Below are 20,965 nucleotides of genomic sequence, written 5' to 3'. Positions count from 1 at the left end.
CAAAGGTCCAGAAATATCTTGTAAATTAGTTGCGCAAAAAATATGTAGCGGGAAGGTTATATCTTCATTATTATAGAGTGTCTAGAATGATACTCCTAGGTAGCTAAAAGTTTTGCCAGGGATTTGAGGCCTATTAACTGCCTTAAGATGCTTATGTTTTTTCGAGTTGTTTTTGCTAGGGATTTGACGTCAAATGCCAAATGTCAAGCGTTTACGTCAACTATCGTCAATGGAACTGTCGACGCTCAATTTTTTTACATTAAAAAAAAAATATGCATTCTAAAACATACAACCTGAAGAGACTATGCGATTAGTACTATTACCTATCCTAAATTGCTTATGAACATTTTGTTCTGCATGTGCTGTATGTATCTTTTATGACCTTGCTTGGAAAGTCTTTGCACGCAGTTTTTAGGATCCATTGTAATATTTTGTTGTTTATAATAAATGCCTCCTAAATAACGTTTCAGAAAAATACCTGTAGAATAATTGGCAATCTTTCCAATGCCATTCTCACTTCAAATTTAAATAATTTTATCAATTTCAGTTTTTCAACTTTGAATCCTTTTTGTTTGAAAGACCTTTATCAGATTTTAATAAAGCTCGAAGTGGAGGCGAAATGAGCCTATTGTACTTTAGAAAGTACTTTGGGGTTTTCATCTAACTAGGTCAAGTACCTAGTTACTTAATTTAAAAAGTAAATATCAAGTATATAATTGTAGAAATAATCGTCACTTTAGATTTATATCTGATACTTCTGATCCCTTCTAGCCTAGTGAAGCATAGCTGAACTTGCAATCCTATGTCCTTTAAAAAAAAAAAAAAAAAAAAAAAAAAAAAAAAAAAAAAAAAATCTTTAGTCCTTTGGAGTGGACGTTCGAATCCTCGTGTCGTTAATCCTTTGGCTAGTGATTTTGGTGTTGTGACCCCGTGAGTGCTGCTGTGAGCAGGCCTGTATTCACCAATAGGCCCACTAGGTCCGGGCCCAGGGGTGCACAATGCCAGAGGGTGCAATAAATTATCACTGAGTGATTTTTTCTTAACAAAAACTGGATTGATGGGATTTAAGATCATAGAAAAGTGATTTTAAAACAACACAGGAATCCTGTGGCCACTTAAAAACTGCGAGATTTCTCCCAAGAAACTGATGGCTCGTTAGTTGATTCAGCTCAAGCATCAAACCCTAAAAATCTCCCAAAAGTTGCATTCACCTAGTTCAACTAGGTTAATCTACTCATTCCTGTTATCTTCAAAATGTTTTATACTAACTTGTAATGAATTATTTCAAACGCACTTATTTCAAATGACTATCTTCAAATACAACTACTTATCTTCAGTTTTTTTTTTTTTTTTTTTTTTTTTTTTTTTTTTTTTTTTTTTTTTTTTTTTTTTTTTTTTTTTTTTATAGAAAATCATTCACCTAATTCAGCACTTATCTTCAAAGTATTTAGAATATAGAAAGTAGAATTAGAAAGCAATTCTTTATCATATAGAAGGCCGTATCTAGGGGGGTGAAGCGCTAGGGGGTTTGACCCCCCCCCCCCCGAAATGTTTTTCCGGCTCGTAAAAACGTACCAAAAATGAATATAAGCTGATTTTTTACATATTTTCTAAAGTTTTTTTCGTACTCCACTCACCCAAAGAAATTATTTTTAAGCCCCCTCCCCCCTATCTGAAAAAAACCTGGATACGACCCTAGCCATATTTCTAATCGTTATAAGAAAGTTTTCACGGGTTTCTTAGACAAGAATTACCTGTTATTGACATGCAATGATAGATAATGTTTGGGTAGAGAAAATACATATTTTTGACTAAAAACCGCAATTGCATACATTTTTTTAAAGCTTCATAGTAAAAAGAAAAGGAGAATAATAAACTCTGTGAAATTTCATGTAAAATAAATCTATTGTTCACTTAATACGACTATGAATATAAATCAGAAATTGATTGTCAAGAACCGACAATGATGATAAATCAGTTGTTCAGGGGAAAATGGAGAATAAGAAAGAAAAATAGAAAATTAGAGTAGCCAGAAAATTTTTTAGTAACAGAAAAAACCTGAAAAGAGAAAAAGCTGCTTCCTTTGCTGATAATATAACAAAGATACCCTTGAATGAGGGGTACCTTTGCGTGTTTTTCCTGTACCAAGGTAAAGTAGTCGAAAATCAGCATTTCCGCAGACACCCAAGATTAACGTATTCGCAGACACCCAAAGATTGGCCAGTCTGTGTTTAATAATCATGCTAGAGCGTTATTTGATTAGAAATTAATTAAAAAAACACGTTTTTTGAAATGAAAGTAAGGGGCGACATTAAAACTTAAAACGAACAGAAATTACTCCGTATATGAAAGGGGCTTTCCCTCCTCGACGCCCCGCTCTTTACGCTAGTTTTTTATTGTTTTAAAAAGTAGAGTTGCAAGAAAGAATCAAACTTTAGCGCAAGGAGCGGGGTGTCGAGGAAGAAAAGCCCCTTTCATATACGGAGTAATTTCTGTTCATTTTAAGTTTTAATGTCGCTCCTTACTTTCATTTCAAAAAACTTGTTTTTTTATTTAATTTCTGAAAGTTTTTGAATTAATGCATGTCTGATTTTGGCTCTCCGTACATAAATTATTAAAATGAAATTTGCATATTAATTCTTTTTTTTGGCTAAATGGCTTTCTCTTAGTTTTGATCAAACGATTTTGAGAAATAAGGGGTGGGGAAGGAGGCCTAGTTGTCCTCCAATTTTTCAGTTACTTAAAAAGGCAACTAGAACTTTTAATTTTTAACGAACGTTTTTATTAGTAAAAAATATTCGTAACTTAAGAATTAACTTACGTAACAAACTTTTATATTCTTATATTTTTGATTATATATATGAGGGGGTTTGTCCCCTCGTTAATACCTCGCTCTTCACACTAAATCTTAAGTTTTGTCCCAATTCTTTAAGAATGACCCCTGAATCAAAAAGGTCGTAGAATAAATAGTTGAAATTACTAAAAATAATTTAGCATAAAGAGCGAAGTATTTATCTCCTCCCAAATACGTCGCTCTTTATGCTAAAGTATTTTAGAACCCCTCATATGCGTAATAATCCCTGTTCGTTTTAAGTTTTAATACTTCTCCTTACTTTCAATTGAAAAAACTTTTTCATGTTTATATTTTCATTGTTTTTTTTTTGTTAATAGTAATGCTAGAAAATCCTGCACCCATTTCAGTGTATTTTTCTTCCCCCATGAAATATTCCTCCAAGGAAAGATCCTCCCATTTAGCCCCCTCCCCTGAACCCCACACCCAAACCAAAAAAATCCCCTGAAAACGTCGGTACACTTCCCAATAACCATTACTGTATGTAAACATTGGTCAAAGTTTGTAACTTGCAGCCCCTCCCCCAGGGACTGTGGGGAGGGGGGTAAGTCATCCCCAAAGACATAGTTATTATGGTTTTTGACTAGGCGGAACAAAATGGCTATCTCAAAATTTTGATCCGTTGACTTGGGAAACAAATGAGCGTGGGAGGGGGCCTAGGTGTCCTCCAATTTTTTTGGTCACTTAAAAAGGGCACTAGAACTTTTTGTTTCCGTTTGAATGAGCCCTCTTGCAAAACTCTTGGACCACTTGGTCGATACGATGACCCCTAGAAAAAAAACGAACACATAAACACGCACCCGTGATTTGTCTTCTGGCAAAAAATACGAAATCCCACATTTTTGTAGAATGGACGTTGAAATTTTTTCTATAGAATTCTCTGATACGCTGAATGCGATGGTGGGATTTTTGTTAAGATCCTATGACTTTTAGGGGGTGTTACCCCCTATTTTCCAAAATAAGGCAAATTTTCTCAGGCTCGTAACTTTTGATGGCAAAGACTAAATTTGATGAAACTTGTATATTTAAAATTAACATAATAATCCGATTCTTTTTATATATCTTTTAGCATCGAAATTCCGTTTTTTAGAGTTTCGTTTACTATTGAGCCGGGTCGCTCCTTTCTATAGTTCGTTACCACGAACTGTTTGAAACATGTGAGAGAAGTTTAATGTGCAAGAGTGTATCCAAATTTTTGATCGGAAGGAGGGTACAATAACACCTTGAAAATCGTTTCAAAAATTTATTTCTATGTATTTTTTTTACGCTTTTACGCGTCGGACACAATTTTCGGGTGGAGGCTAAACCCAGAAACCTCCCCCCCCCCACCCCTGGACATGGTCTTGATAATGTAATCATAGTTTCACCTATTGCTACTATTTGATATATTCTATTTCTCTAAGTCTTTTGGAAATCTTGTAAGGAAAGAATGTGGTTACTTCATGCTTTTTTTTTTTTTTTTTTTTTTTGCTTCGTTGATTATTAAAAATTGTATTCTTGTCTGTATACAGAGCCGATGGGCCATGATAGCAAATAAAATACTAATAACAATTGATGAATAAGTGGACATATCATATATATATATATATATATATATATATATATATATATATATATATATATATATATATATATATATATATACTTTGAGTGTCCCGGTCGTCATTTATATTCCCTGTGTCCCAATTGTCATTTGTGTCCCGTTGTCCCGGTCTGTAATTTCTCTTTGAGTGTCCCTGTCGTCATTTATGTTCCTTGTGTCCCGATCTGTAACATACGACAATAGATCAATTGTGTTGTAACTTTGTTCACGATCCAATTCTACACATGTAGAAATAGAGGCAGTACGATTAGGTGAAGGCATTCCCAAATGCTTGAGAAGTTGGTTTGCAATAGATAAGCACAAATCTTCAGTCATAACTAAAGTGCAGTTATAAATTTCTGTTGTAAAGTCCAAGGTCATATTTGACCTTTCTAGCCGTGGAAGACACGGGCCGTAATGTCATGTCTATTAACCGGCGATTGTCCAGGATGTAAAAGCTGTTGTATCTAATCCCAAGATGGATTATATGCAAATGTCATAAATGACGAATCATTAATCTATAGACATAATATTTCATTGCGCTGCATTTCTTATCCATTTCTTTGTTAGTGGCTGGATTTATCAATCTAATATTGAAGTGATAGCCGTCGGCTCCATCCCAAAAAATGATAAGATATTATAGGGCATCGTAGCATCGATGAGTTTAAGCAATGCTTGTCAACTGATTGTTTCGCCTATAAAGAATATTATCTCGAGGTAAGAACTGATCACCGACCATAACGATTGCCACTTCGTTGATAGTTGCGTATCAGTAGGCATCAATTCGATTGCTGTTTTGAACAGAAGCACTAAATTATTATTTATGTGGAAAAGATGTTGCAACTGGGAAACGACGTTTTTTTGAATAAAACGTCGTTTTTCTATCATCGGTATCACTTTCAAGTTGTTTGGTTTGTTTTACCTTGACTTGTCTTTCGTCACTATGAAATACATATCGACTTACCTTTTTTTTTAAAACTAAAATCTGGTAGGCATTGATGACCTTATCCAAGTCAAAATTCCAAACTCAATCATCATCGCTATCATTTTCACTTTTGATACGTTTCGACTCTTGCTGGCCAGGTTGCTCTTGTGATTCCTCGGCACATTTTCTCTTTGGTGATTTCTCTTTGAGACGTAAGCCTGCTTTCACGCTGTTGTTGTGATTCCTCGGCCCGCTTTCTTTTCATACTTTCTCTATTAGCCTCAAGCCTATTTTCACGCTGTTGTTGTGATTACTCGGCACGCTTTCTTTTCTTACTTTCTCTATTAGCCGCAAGCCTTTTGGCATTAGCTCTTTGAGCAGCTTCCTCGGCTGTTTCTTCTGCCATTGTAGGTTCTTCTGTCATTTTAAGATCTATATTAAAAATTTCTCTTTGATGTTGTGATTCCTCAGCACGCTTTCTTTTCCTACTTTCTCTATTAGCCGCAAGCCTTTTGGCATTAGCTCTTTGAGCAGCTTCCTCGGCTGTTTCTTCTGCCACTGTAGGTTCTTCTGTCATTTTAAGATCTATATTAAAAATCTCTCATTGAAAGACCTTCTTATATACTTATAATGACGTCATATACAAAGCATTTGACGTCATAACAAACATGACGTCAGTCAACAAACAATTTTATGATGGCATAACGCTCAATCCTTATAATGACGTCAGTCGACACACATGACGTAAGTCGACCCACAAACATGACGTCAGTTGACACAAAAACAACTTATTTTTATATAGATAGATATAATAAGATAAAAAACTAAAAAAAAGAAAAAAACTAAAAAACAAAAAAAGAAAAAAAGAAAAAACTAAAAAAAGAAAAAACCTAAAAAAAGTAAAAAAAGGTAAAAAACTAAAAGAAGAAAAGCTAAAAAAAACTAAAAAAGCTAAAAAACTAAAAAAAGAAAAAACTAAAAAATAAAAAAATTAAAAAAGAAGATAAAACATATATATATATATATATATATATATATATATATATATATATATATATATAAATAAAAAAAGCTAAGAAACTAAAAGAAAAGAAAAGAAAAAAAAATAACAAACCAAATAACAAAAACCTAAAAAGAAAAAACGAAAAAAGATAAAAAAAATAAAAAAGGTAAGTTTTATGATTCTTTATTTCCAGTTCAATGATTATGAATTATGCAATTTAACTCTTATTTTTGTAATATAGTGTCGTCGGTATTTGAAACTTCACCTGTAATTAGATTGGGCTAAATCGAAAGTCCCAGTTGTAAGATTAACAAAAGTTGAAAATTACAGTACCACTTCGTTTATTCCAATGAAACACAATTCATTTACATCTCTAACAGATAGTAAAAAACCAAAGTATCATCCTCTACGACACTAAATTGAACATAAGTGATCAGCAAGAATTTTCACGTAACCTTATTGCTTATCAAAAAGGCTCCGATAATCGGTAAGGCACTAGCTCTTTAGAATTGCTTTTTGAAAGAAAGTAGAGCGGCATCAAAAACCGAAAACGAACAGAATTAATGTCTTATAATGAGTCAAACTTAAAGCAAGCTGAAACAACCATTTTTTAAGCACATACACAGAAAAAAGCCATCAACTTTTTCTTAGCTTGATATATCAGAGAGCGAACCTTATTTGCAACAGACGTCACTTTATTACAGCAGACGTCTCCTTGTTATCACAACAGCATTTATGGTTTTAACCTATCATCATGACGTCAATCATCATCTTGTGTATGAAGCTGCAGTTTTTTCTGTCAAAAAGTTGATTTAATTTCAAACACTGTGCTTTTTTTTTAATTGCAAAAGAAACTAGATATAGCGATTTCCTTGAATATGGGCCCTTAAAAAGTTCTGTATAGGTGGAGTAAATTTATATCTGGCTTGAAGCTTAGCTCTGGATATAAGAGTATAAGATTGAGGCTAAACTGACGGAGTCGATCTCGTAAAAGAATGATGAGTCAGAAGGTAAATAGTGTTTTTGCAGACAATGAAAGCAGAGATGGTGTACGGATGTCATTTAACTGTTGGCCTGCAAGCAGGATAGAAGCTGCTAAACTTGTTCTACCTCTTGGTGTCATGTACATACCATTTAAAAAGCGTGAAAATAAACTCGTCCTTCAATATGACCCAGTCGTGTGCAGGACAAAAAATTGTGAAGCCATACAAAATCCGCTTTGTAGTGTTGATTATCGAGCTAAGCTTTGGAGTTGTGTTATCTGCAATCAAAAAAATAATTTTCCAGCAACTTATGCACATGCAAGTGAAACCGACATGCCTGGTGAACTTTACCAAGAGTCCTCGACAGTTGAATATTCTATCTCATCTGGAATCAAGAATGTCCCAACAGCTTTTCTCTATGTTGTCGACACTTGTATTGAGCCATGTGATCTTTATGCTTTGAAAAGAACTCTGCTTGACTCACTACATAGTTTACCACCAAATACTTTATGTGGTCTCATCACGTTTGGAAAATACGTCTATATTCATGAGATAAATCCACTCGTTGAAAAGGCTTATGCCTTTAAAGGAACTAAGGAATATAATAGTCAAGAACTTCGGAAGCTATTAAAACTGGATAGACAAACGGCATCACCAGCCCCCACACTAGCTTACGGTAAACAGGGACCAAGTGTACCTACCAATAAATTTTTGAAGCCCCTCAGTGAAACATTGAATTTGATGGAAGAAATTTTTGAAGGAATACAGCTTGACACGTTTAAAGTACAACGAGGTAGGAGACATATTCGAAGCGTCGGAGCGGCCCTCTCGATTGCTGTCAACTTGCTAGAGACAACCCACACAAATATTGGAGGAAGAATAATGTCCTTTATTGGAGGTGCATGTAAAAACGGTCTAGGAATGATTGTTGATGATGACCTTAAAAAAACAATCCGAAGTCATCATGACATAGAACAGAGCCAGGCGAAGTATTTTAAGAGGGCAACAAAATTTTATGAGGCCCTTGCCATGAAAGCGTCCCAAAATGGTCACGCAGTTGATATTTATATGGCAGCACAAGAACAAATTGGTCTATTCGAAATGAAATCGTTGCTAAGTCTCACTAGTGGAAATTTAGTCCTGTCTGACTCTTTTGAATCCTCGCTGCTCAGCGAAAGTCTCAAAAAGTTATTTGCGAGAGATGAAACAGGAAATTGTCAAATGGCTTTCAATGCTGTAATGGAAGTTAAGGTTTCAAAGGAGCTGCAATTGCAAGGATGTATTGGTCCTTGCGTTTCAATGGGGGTCCAGCATGATTCGGTTGCAGATACGGAAATTGGTGTCGGTGGGACCACGCAGTGGAAGTTTTGTTCTCTTTTGCCTACCACCACACCCGCAATTTTTTGATATAGTTCCAGAGGCCCCAGCCAGTGCTGAAGGACAAGGTTATATACAGTTTGTAACGAATTATCAACACATCAATGGCGATAGAAGAATTAGGGTTACCACAATCGCTAGGAATTTGTTTACCTCTTCCAGCGATCCAATGATACGAGATTGGTTTGACCAGGACGCTGCTGCTGTTTTGCTTGGTCGTCTGTCAGTCTTCCATCTAGAAAGGAAAGATGTGTCTAATGTCATAAGTTGGTTGGATAGAAATCTGATTAAGATATGCCAGAAGTTCTCATCCTTTTCGAGAAATCAGCCAGAGTCGTTTGTTCTGCCTCAAAGTTTTGAATTTTTCCCTCAAGCTGTATATCATTTAAGACGATCGCCGTTTCTTCAGTTCTTTAACAACAGTCCAGACGAAACCACATTTTACAGGTCAATATTTTTAAGAGAGGATACAGAGAGTGGTATAACAATGATTCAACCTTATTTGTTTGAGTATAGCCCCTTAACAGGGAAAGAATCAACACCAGTTAGTCTTGACGCCACAAGTCTAAAGAAGAACACAATTCTTTTAATGGACACATATTTCCAAGTTCTAGTGTACTTTGGAGCTGATGTTGTTTACTGGAAAAATAATGGTTTTGATAAATTGCCAGAGTATGCCCACTTAAAGGTTTTCATGAAAGCCCCTTTAGAAGACGCAGTAGAGATTGTCTCGAATCGTTTTCCCTTGCCCCGGTACGTTGTTACCGATGAAGGAGCCTCCCACGCTCGATTCCTGTTAAATAAAGTTAATCCATCCATTACCCATACTCATCCAAATTACCAAGGAGAAGAGGGGGCTATACTTACAGATGATGTGTCTTTTGAGGTATTTCTCAATCATCTTAGGAAGCTGGTTGTATCCAGCCAAAGTTAGGAACTTGAATTCTGGCCTTTTTTAAGCGCTAAATTCTTCATTTTTGTATTGTATGCAGTTGCCATATACTATCATCTCTTTTATTAATGGAAAAAAATTCTCTATGATGTCCCAGTGCTATGTTAGCAATAGAGGAAAAAACTAAAAATGGCACATCAGTGATACCCTTGCAAACAAGTGATTTTCGTTGTTATTCAAGCCTCTAGACATCATTTATAGAATTTATGAAAAACAAACAAAACAAAACAAAACATTTTGTTTTGATTAGACGTCATTTTGGAGGGTTTCAGGCTATACTTTGAATTTCCGTCCAATTTTTTTAAAACAACATTTGACTAATAAGACTGTTCGAGGTAATATTTACTATTCCTGAATCAACGGCAAATTTTTTTTTTGTTAGAAACAAATTCGAAATTACACAATGACAAATATTTACAAACAGCTAAAGCGAAAGCAACAAGTGTCATCAAAAATCATATTGAATTAAAAACTAAATGGTGTTAGAGGGAAGCCTCTGGTTAATAAACAAGTCAAAGTTACAATAGAATGAACGAACTTATGATTCTGGTGCATGTGAAGGATAAGCAAAAAAAAAAATTCAATTAACAAACATTGAATTATAAACGAAAATTTGTATAATAGAATCTGCGATTAGAAGACAAATCAAAATTACAATGAAACGATGGAACGGCATATTTTAGCTGAACGGATAATCAGGAAGGAGGAATTGAATTCACTATTTGCCACTCTATAACTCAAAACTAATGAATAACACGATAATTATGGTAATGCGTAATTTAGCTTTTTTAGAAGGTATATGCAATATAACACACTTGTTTATTACTAGATTAAACAACAACATATTTCAAGCAAAAATATCATAACTGGGGAAAAAGCTGGCAAAGTAGTTTTTTGGTATCTATAATGCTCTGCAAAATTACACAAGACGATAGGGTAATCCAAATAGTTAACACAAAAGGCAGGAAATAAATGTATGAGGGCAATGGTGAGGAAATAAATAAAAGTTCTACATAGGGATAGGTCCCTTTACTGGGCAATGAGACAAAAATAAATACAAAAGCTCATTTTTAGAATCAGAAATATTTCATTTGCTATTAAAAGAATAAGAAGACAAATTGACCACCTGTAAATTCAGCAGCATTTAATTTTTATGGAAAAGATGTTGCAACTGGGAAACGATAGTCCTTTCAACGTCGTTTTTTTTATCATCGGTATCACTTTCAAGTCTTGCCGCAAGGCTTTTGGCATTAACTCTTTGAGTAGCTTCCTCGGCTGTTTCTTCTGCCATTGTAGGATTTATACTAAAATTTCTCTTTGAATGAACTATTTGAGCAGCTTCCTTGGCTGTTTCTTCTGTCATTTTAAGATCTATACTAAAAATTTCTCTTTGAAACGCCTTCTTATATACTTATAATGACGTCACATACAAAGCCTTTGACGTCATATACAAAGCCTTTGACGTCAGTGGACAAACATGACGTCAGTCGACACACAACTTATATCTATATATATAAAAATAAGTTGTCTGTCTGTCTGTGGATCTGTGGATCAGGTGACTTCATTTTTCGGCTGACGTCATGAAATTAGTTGCCGTCATTTTTGTTATGACGATGCTTAGTATATTGTAAAACACATTAATTTGGTTAATAATATACCATTTAAAACACCAAAATGAACATGCTGGAGTAGTCACTCGGTGAGAGAGGGTGTCAGAACGGAGAATGAAGGTCCCAGGTTCAAATCCTGGTTAGGCTAAAAAAGGTAAAATCTAAAAACTAAAAAAAAAACTGAAAAAACTAAAAAAAGGCAAAAACTACAAAAAAAAACTAAAAACTAATAAAAAAATAAAAAAGCCGAAAAACTAAAAAAACTAAAGAAACTAAAAAAAGGAAAAAAATAAAAACTTAAAAAAAAACTAAAAAAAAGGAAAAATGAAAAATAAAAGAGAAAAAGAATACTAATAAAATTAAAAATAAAAAAAAAAAAATAAAAAAGATAAAAAGCTAAAAAAAGGTAAAAACCAATAAAAAACTAAAAAGAAAAAAAGGTAAAAAACTAAAAAAAAAAATTCATCTAAAAAACTAAAAAAAACTAAAAAACGTAAAAACTAAAAGAACTAAAAAAGTAAAAAAAAAAACTAAAAAAAGGAAAAAACTGAAAAATAAGCGGGATATAAAACAGGGGGATATAAATGACGACCGGGACACCGGGACATAAGGAATATAAATGAATCAGAAAATACAACTCATGTTTCCAAATGACGTCGTTTGGAGCCCAAATTGAAAATCCAGATCAATTTATGTCTACTTTCAAAGTAAAAGGGCAAATTTATCATAGAGCAGGGTCTCTTCTACCATTCTCAGGCGAGAATCATAAATTTTTACAATTGTACTTCATCAGTGATAGAAATTCTGAATTGAATGCACGTTGCGAAATTTCTCCCAACATTGAAAGGACAATCGTTTCCCAATTACAACATCTTTTCCACGAAAATAATAATTTAGTGCGTCTGTTCAAAACAGCCATCGATTTGATGCCTACTTATACGCATAAAATTGTTATTTCCGCTGACAAAACGCCTCCTGGCCAACATGTGCGTAGATACAATGCTCCAACTATCGACGAAGTGGCCATCGTTATGGTCGGTGATCAGTTTTTACCTCGAGATATTATTCTCAGGGTTTCCACCACACGTGCTACAACTAAAAATAGGCCTACCAATAATACTTTTAAGAAATATAAACCCACCAAAGCTTTGCTATGGCACTCGACCTGCCGTAAAAAAAACAATGGAAAACCTAATAGAGGCCACAATCTTGACAGGGCCTTTTGAGGGTGAGGCTGTTCTTATTCCTCGCATTCCCAAGATTCCAACGGATCTGCCTTTTCAATTTAAAAGATTGCAATTCCCAATTCGATTAGCATTTGCAATCACCATTAACAAAGCTCAAGGTCAATCATTAGAAAAATGTGGTATAGATCTTAATACTGATTGTTTTTACCATTGACAATTGTACGTTGCATGTTCGAGGGTCGGTAAACCTGACAATCTATTTATATGCAGCGACAATTGGACAGCGAAGAATGTTGTATATTCGCAAGTTTTACGCAGTTAATTTGTATTTTATCTATCTATCTATCTATATAAAAACGAGTTGTATGTATGCATGTTTGTTTGTTTGTAAAAAGAGCTTTTGCATATGATGTCATTATTAGTACATACGGCTTTGTATATGCAGAGACAATGGGAAAGCCAAGAATGTTGTATATTCGCAATTTTTACGTAGTTTAACTCCTGCAGACGAAATGAATGCTTGCCTAAAAAATTCTAATTTATAGGCACACGTAAAAATATTAAAATTAACTACAAATATGCGTGTCCGATTGCAAAACGATGACTCTGGTCAAACAGTAGACTCAATTTCAGGACGTATACAACTACCTGCTGATTTCTGTAATTTAGTGACGTCCAAAAATGAATTGATTGAAAAAGTATTTCCGAATATTCTAAAAAATTATAAAAATAATAAATGGCTAAGTGAAAGAGCGATTCTCGCACCCAAAAATATAGACGTCCACGAAATCAACAATATTGTTTTGAACAAGATTCGAGACCAGGCAGTCCTTTACAAGTCAGTCGACACAGTTTTGGAACCAAATGAAGCGGTTAATTATCCATCTGAATTTTTAAATTCCATAGATCCTTCAGGGTTTCCACCACACGTGCTACAACTAAAAATAGGCGTACCAATAATACTTTTAAGAAATATCAACCCACCAAAGCTTTGCAATGGCACGCGACTTGCCGTAAAAAAAAAAAACAATGGAAAACCTAAGCTATATATATATATATATATATATATATATATATATATATATATATATATATATATCTATATATATAAAAATAAGTTGTCTGTCTGTGGATGTGTGGATGGATGTGTGGATGGATGTGTCAGGTGACGTCACCTGAAAAAACTGGATTAGGTGACGTCAAAACTGAAAAAACTAAAAAAAGGCAAAAACTACAAAAAAAAACTAAAAACTAATAAAAAAAAATAAAAAAGCTAAAAAACTAAAAAAACTATAAAGGTAAAAACCAATAAAAAACTAAAAAAAAAAACTGAAAAAACTAAAAAAAGGCAAAAACTACAAAAAAAAACTAAAAACTAATAAAAAAAGTAAAAAAGCTAAAAAACTAAAAAAACTAAAAAAACTAAAAAAAGGTAAAAAACTAAAAAAAATAAAAAATAAAAAAAAACTAAAAAAAAGGAAAAAACTGAAAAATAAGCTAAAATAAAGGTAAAAACCAATAAAAAACTAAAAAAAAAAGGAAAAAACTAATAAATGACGACACTCAAAGAGAAAGCGACCAGGACAAAAAACTAAAAAAAAGGCAAAAACTACAAAAAAACTAAAAACTAATAAAAAAAATAAAAAAGCTAAAAAACTAAAAAAACTAAAAAAAGGTAAAAAACTAAAAAAACTAAAAACTAAAAAAAAACTAAAAAAGGTAAAAACTAAAAGAACTAAAAAAGAAAAAAATAAATGACGACACTCAAAGAGAAAGCGACCAGGACAAAAGGAATGTTCGATTAGCAATCAACAAAGCACCGGGACACAGGGAGTATAAATGACGACCAGGACACAAGTAAAAAAAAAAATTAACAAAACTAAAAAGAAGGTAAAAACTACAAAAAAACTAAAAAGAAAAAAAAACTAAAAACTAATAAAAAAACTAAAAAATCTAAAAATCTAAATAAACTAAAAAAGAAAAAAAAAGGAAAAAAATAAAGGAGAAAAACAAAACTAAAAAACGAATGTATATACAGACCGGTACACCGGGATACAAATGACGACCGGGACACAGGGAATATAAATAACGACCGGGACACAGGGACACAACTACAACGGGGACACCGGGGGAAACAGGGGGATATAAATGACGACCGGGACAAAAAAACTAAAAAGAAATAAAAACTAAAAACTAATAAAAAAAACTAAAAAATCTAAAAATCTAAATAAGCTAAAAAAGAAAAAAAAAGGAAAAAAATAAAGGAGAAAAACAAAACTAAAAAACGAATGTATATACAGACCGGGACACCGGGATACAAATGATGACCGGGACGCGGGACACAGGGAATATAAATGACGACCGGGACACAGGGACACAACTACAACGGGGACACCGGGGGAAACAGGGGGATAACCTGACAATCTATTTATATGCAAAGACAATGGGACAGCAAAGAATGTTGTATATTCGCAAGTTTTACGTAGTTAAAACCATATATATATATATATATCTATATTCACAGGTGGGACATAGGGACACAACTACAATGGCGCGTAACTATTATGGCGCGTAACGACTTACGCGCGCGGGGGGGCTTGGGGGGGGCGCGAAGCGCCCCCACCAACTAGGTGTTGGGGTGGCGCGAAGCGCCACCCCAACAGCTAGTATATATATATATATATATATATATATATATATATATATATATATATATATATATATATATATATATATATACTAGCTGTTGGGGTGGCGCTTCGCGCCTCCCCAACAGCGTGGGTGGACACAGAAACATGACCTCACCTGATCCACAGACAGACAGACAACTTATTTATATATATATATATATATATATATATATATATATATATATATATATATATATATATATATATATATATACTAGCTGTTGGGGTGGCGCTTCGCGCCACCCCAACACCTAGTTGGTGGGGGCGCTTTGCGCCCCCCCCCCCCCAAGCCCCCCCGCGCGCGTAAGTCGTTACGCGCCATAATAGTTACGCGCCATTGTAGTTGTGTCCCTATGTCCCACCTGTGAATATAGATAGATATATATATATGGTTTTAACTACGTAAAACTTGCGAATATACAACATTCTTTGCTGTCCCATTGTCTTTGCATATAAATAGATTGTCAGGTTTACCGACTCTTGAACATGCAACATATAATGGTCCATGGGAAAACAATCTGTATTCAGATCTATACCTCATGATTCTAATGATTGCCCTTGAGCTTTGTTGATGGTGATTGCTAATCGACCATTCCCTGTCCCGGTGTCCCGGTCGTCATTTACATCCCCCTGTTTCCCCCGGTGTCCCCGTTGTAGTTGTGTCCCTGTGTCCCGGTCGTCATTTATATTCCCTGTGTCCCGGGTCCCGGTCATCATTTGTATCCCGGTGTCCCGGTCTGTATATACATTCGTTTTTTAGTTTTGTTTTTCTCCTTTATTTTTTTCCTTTTTTTTTCTTTTTTAGCTTATTTAGATTTTTAGATTTTTTAGTTTTTTTTATTAGTTTTTAGTTTTTTTTTCTTTTTAGTTTTTTTGTCCCGGTCGTCATTTATATCCCCCTGTTTCCCCCGGTGTCCCCGTTGTAGTTGTGTCCCTGTGTCCCGGTCGTTATTTATATTCCCTGTGTCCCGGTCGTCATTTGTATCCCGGTGTACCGGTCTGTATATACATTCGTTTTTTAGTTTTGTTTTTCTCCTTTATTTTTTCCTTTTTTTTTCTTTTTTAGTTTATTTAGATTTTTAGATTTTTTAGTTTTTTTATTAGTTTTTAGTTTTTTTTTCTTTTTAGTTTTTTTGTAGTTTTTACCTTCTTTTTAGTTTTGTTAATTTTTTTTTTTACTTGTGTCCTGGTCGTCATTTATACTCCCTGTGTCCCGGTGCTTTGTTGATTGCTAATCAAACATTCCTTTTGTCCTGGTCGCTTTCTCTTTGAGTGTCGTCATTTATTTTTTTCTTTTTTAGTTCTTTTAGTTTTTACCTTTTTTAGTTTTTTTTTAGTTTTTAGTTTTTTTAGTTTTTTACCTTTTTTTAGTTTTTTTAGTTTTTTTAGTTTTTTAGCTTTTTTATTTTTTTTATTAGTTTTTAGTTTTTTTGTAGTTTTTGCCTTTTTTTTAGTTTTTTTAGTTTTTTAGCTTTTTTATTAGTTTTTAGTTTTTTTTGTAGTTTTTGCCTTTTTTTAGTTTTTTTAGTTTTTTAGCTTTTTTATTTTTTTTATTAGTTTTTAGTTTTTTTTTGTAGTTTTTGCCTTTTTTTAGTTTTTTCAGTTTTGACGTCACCTGATCCAGTTTTTTCAGGTGACGTCACCTGATCCACGATCCACAGATCCACAGACAACTTATTTTTATATATATAGATAGTTTTTTTTTTTTTACTTATGTCCTGGTCGTCATTTATACTCCCTGTGTCCCGGTGCTTTGTTGATTGCTAATCGAACATTCCTTTTGTCCTGGTCGCTTTCTCTTTGAGTGTCGTCATTTATTACTTTTTTCCTTTTTTTTTTTAGTTTTTTATTGGTTTTTACCTTTATTTTAGCTTATTTTTCAGTTTTTTCCTTTTTTTTAGTTTTTTTTTATTTTTAATTTTTTTTAGTTTTTTACCTTTTTTTAGTTGTTTTAGTTTTTTTAGTTTTTTAGCTTTTTTACTTTTTTTATTAGTTTTTAGTTTTTTTTTGTAGTTTTTGCCTTTTTTTAGTTTTTTCAGTTTTTTTTTTAGTTTTTTATTGGTTTTTACCTTTATAGTTTTTTTAGTTTTTTAGCTTTTTTATTTTTTTTATTAGTTTTTAGTTTTTTTTGTAGTTTTTGCCTTTTTTTAGTTTTTTCAGTTTTGACGTCACCTAATCCAGTTTTTTCAGGTGACGTCACCTGACACATCCATCCATCCACAGACAACTTATTTTTATATATATAGATAGATATACTAGCTGTTGGGGTGGCGCTTTGCGCCACCCCAACACCTAGTTGGTGGGGGCGCTTCGCGCCCCCCCCCAAGCCCCCCCGCGCGCGTAAGTCGTTACGCGCCATAATAGTTACGCGCCATTGTAGTTGTGTCCCTATGTCCCACCTGTGAATATATATAGATATATATATATGGTTTTAACTACGTAAAACTTGCGAATATACAACATTCTTTGCTGTCCCATTGTCTTTGCATATAAATAGATTGTCAGGTTTACCGACTCTTGAACATGCAACATATAATGGTCCATGGGAAAACAATCTGTATTCAGATCTATACCTCATGATTCTAATGATTGCCCTTGAGCTTTGTTGATGGTGATTGCTAATCGACCATTCCCTGTCCCGGTGTCCCGGTCGTCATTTACATCCCCCTGTTTCCCCCGGTGTCCCCGTTGTAGTTGTGTCCCTGTGTCCCGGTCGTCATTTATATTCCCTGTGTCCCGGTCGTCATTTGTATCCCGGTGTACCGGTCTGTATATACATTCGTTTTTTAGTTTTGTTTTTCTCCTTTATTTTTTTCCTTTTTTTTTCTTTTTTTTTCTTTTTAGTTTTTTATTGGTTTTTACCTTTATATTAGCTTATTTTTCAGTTTTTTCCATTTTTTTTAGTTTTTTTTAGTTTTTTTTTATTTTTTATTTTTTTTAGTTTTTTGCCTTTTTTTAGTTTTTTTAGGTTTTTTAGTTTTTTTAGTTTTTTAGCTTTTTTACTTTTTTTATTAGTTTTTAGTTTTTTTGTAGTTTTTGCCTTTTTTTAGTTTTTTCAGTTTTTTTTTTAGTTTTTTATTGGTTTTTACCTTTATTTTAGCTTATTTTTCAGTTTATTCCTTTTTTTAGTTTTTTTTAGTTTTTAGTTTTTTTTAGTTTTTTACCTTTTTTAGTTTTTTTAGTTTTTTTAGTTTTTTAGCTTTTTTATTTTTTTTATTAGTTTTTAGTTTTTTTTGTAGTTTTTGCCTTTTTTTTAGTTTTTTTAGTTTTTTAGCTTTTTTATTAGTTTTTAGTTTTTTTTGTAGTTTTTGCCTTTTTTTAGTTTTTTTAGTTTTTTAGCTTTTTTATTTTTTTTATTAGTTTTTAGTTTTTTTTGTAGTTTTTGCCTTTTTTTAGTTTTTTCAGTTTTGACGTCACCTGATCCAGTTTTTTCAGGTGACGTCACCTGATCCACGATCCACAGATCCACAGACAACTTATTTTTATATATATATAGATAGTTTTTTTTTTTACTTATGTCCTGGTCGTCATTTATACTCCCTGTGTCCCGGTGCTTTGTTGATTGCTAATCGAACATTCCTTTTGTCCTGGTCGCTTTCTCTTTGAGTGTCGTCATTTATTAGTTTTTTCCTTTTTTTCTTTTTAGTTTTTTATTGGTTTTTACCTTTATTTTAGCTTATTTTTCAGTTTTTTCCTTTTTTTTAGTTTTTTTTTATTTTTTATTTTTTTTAGTTTTTTACCTTTTTTTAGTTTTTTTAGTTTTTTTAGTTTTTTAGCTTTTTTACTTTTTTTATTAGTTTTTAGTTTTTTTTGTAGTTTTTGCCTTTTTTTAGTTTTTTCAGTTTTTTTTTAGTTTTTTATTGGTTTTTACCTTTATAGTTTTTTTAGTTTTTTAGCTTTTTTTTTTTATTAGTTTTTAGTTTTTTTTGTAGTTTTTGCCTTTTTTTAGTTTTTTCAGTTTTGACGTCACCTGATCCAGTTTTTTCAGGTGACGTCACCTGATCCATCCACACATCCACAGACAGACAACTTATTTTTATATATATAGATATATATATATCTATATTTATATAAATAAGTTGTCTGTCTGTGTGTCTGTCTGTTGATCAGGTGACGTCATGTTTCTGTGTTGACTGACGTCATGAAATCAGTTGTCGTCATTTTTGCTTTGACGGTGACGTCATAACGGTATTTAAGACATTTGTTCACGGAAAAATGTTTAATTGTAAAATGACTGAAGAACCTACAATGGCAACAGCCGAGGAAGCTGCTCAAAGAGTTTATGCCAAAAAACTTGCTGCTGATAGAGAAAATAGGAAAAGAAAGCGTTCCGAGGAATCACAAGAACAGCAAGAAAACAGGCTTGCGGCTAAAGAACGCAAAACCGCGCAGTTAGATGAAAATCCACCTGGACAGCGAGAGTCAAAACATATCAAAAACTGAAAATGATAGCGATGATGATTGGGTTTGGGATTTTGACTTGGATAAGGTCATCAATGCCTACCAGATTTTAGTTAAAAAAACAAAGGTTCGGCGATATGTATTTCATAGTGAAGCTGAAAAATAAAGAAGAAAAAGAAAACTGAAAAAAGAAAAAATGTAAAAAACTAAAAAATACTAAAAAGAAAAAACACTCAAAGAGAAATTACAGACCGGGACACAAATGACGACCGGGACAGAGGGAATATAAATAACGACCGGGACACTCAAGGAGAAATTACAGACTGGGATACCGGGACACAAATGACGACCGGGACACAGGGAATATAAATGACGACCAGGACACAGGTATTTAAGAATATCGTTCAAAGACAAATTTTTAATTGTAAGGAGACCGTTGAAAGAGAAATTTCTAATTGTAAAATGACTGAAGAACCTACAATGGCAACACCGAGGAAGCTGCTCAAAACGAATGTATTCACGCCGAAGTAGCTGAGTTGGTAAAGCGTTATGTTTCAGGTTCTAGGTCCGAGAGGCTCCAGGTTTGAACCTTGGCTTTAGCATTAATACAAAAGAAGAAAAAAACTAAAAAAGGTAAAAAACTAAAATATATATATATATATATATATATATATATATATATATATATATATATATATATATATATATATATATATATATATATATATATATATATATATATTATATATATATATATATATATATATATATATATATATATATATATATATATATATATATATATATATATATATATATCTATATTCACAGGTGGGACATAGGGACACAACTACAATGGCGCGTAACGACTTACGCGCGCGGGGGGGCTTGGGGGTGGCGCGAAGCGCCACCCCAACAGCTATAATATATATATATATATATATATATATATATATATATAATATATATATATATATATATATATATATATATATATATATATATATATATATATATATACTGTATTCTTGTCTGTATACAAAGCCGATGGGCTATGACAGCAAATAAAATACTAACAACAATCAAGGAATAAGTGGGCATATATATATATATATATATATATATATATATATATATATATATATATATATATATATATATAATCTATACTAATTTTATATTTGCTGTCATTTAACTACTGTATCACATACTTTACCTTGGAAATTCAATTAATATGCTTTTTTATAATAAGCCTGACATATATAAGTCTCTTCTAAAAACTGTTTACAAAACCTTCACAAGAGGGGAGAGTCTTCTGGTCGGTCCTGATGATCCCCCCCCCCCTATTCTAGAAAAGCTTGAAAATTAGGCATCAAATAATCTAGTACATTCCTTCTCATCCAT

At 32.9% G+C, this 20,965-nt stretch overlaps 2 protein-coding genes across 2 annotated transcripts; both read left to right on the top strand.

Annotated features, from left to right (window-relative positions):
• The first annotated feature begins 7,359 nt into the window (after window positions 1-7,359).
• Window positions 7,360-8,751, top strand: LOC136030901 (protein transport protein Sec23A-like). Its single transcript, XM_065710414.1, has one exon. It carries the CDS (start codon window positions 7,360-7,362, stop codon window positions 8,749-8,751), a length of 1,392 nt encoding a protein of 463 aa, XP_065566486.1.
• A 139-nt stretch (window positions 8,752-8,890) lies between these two features.
• LOC136030203 (protein transport protein Sec23B-like) lies at window positions 8,891-9,655 on the top strand. The gene has a single exon (XM_065709387.1). It carries the CDS (start codon window positions 8,891-8,893, stop codon window positions 9,653-9,655), a length of 765 nt encoding a protein of 254 aa, XP_065565459.1.
• The last annotated feature ends 11,310 nt before the right edge of the window (window positions 9,656-20,965 follow it).

This window comes from Artemia franciscana, chromosome 1, assembly GCF_032884065.1.
Source record: "Artemia franciscana chromosome 1, ASM3288406v1, whole genome shotgun sequence".
Classification (NCBI taxonomy): Eukaryota; Metazoa; Arthropoda; class Branchiopoda; order Anostraca; family Artemiidae; genus Artemia; species Artemia franciscana.
The sequence above is the reverse complement of the archived record's forward strand: the minus strand, read 5'-3'. Positions and strand labels throughout refer to the sequence as shown.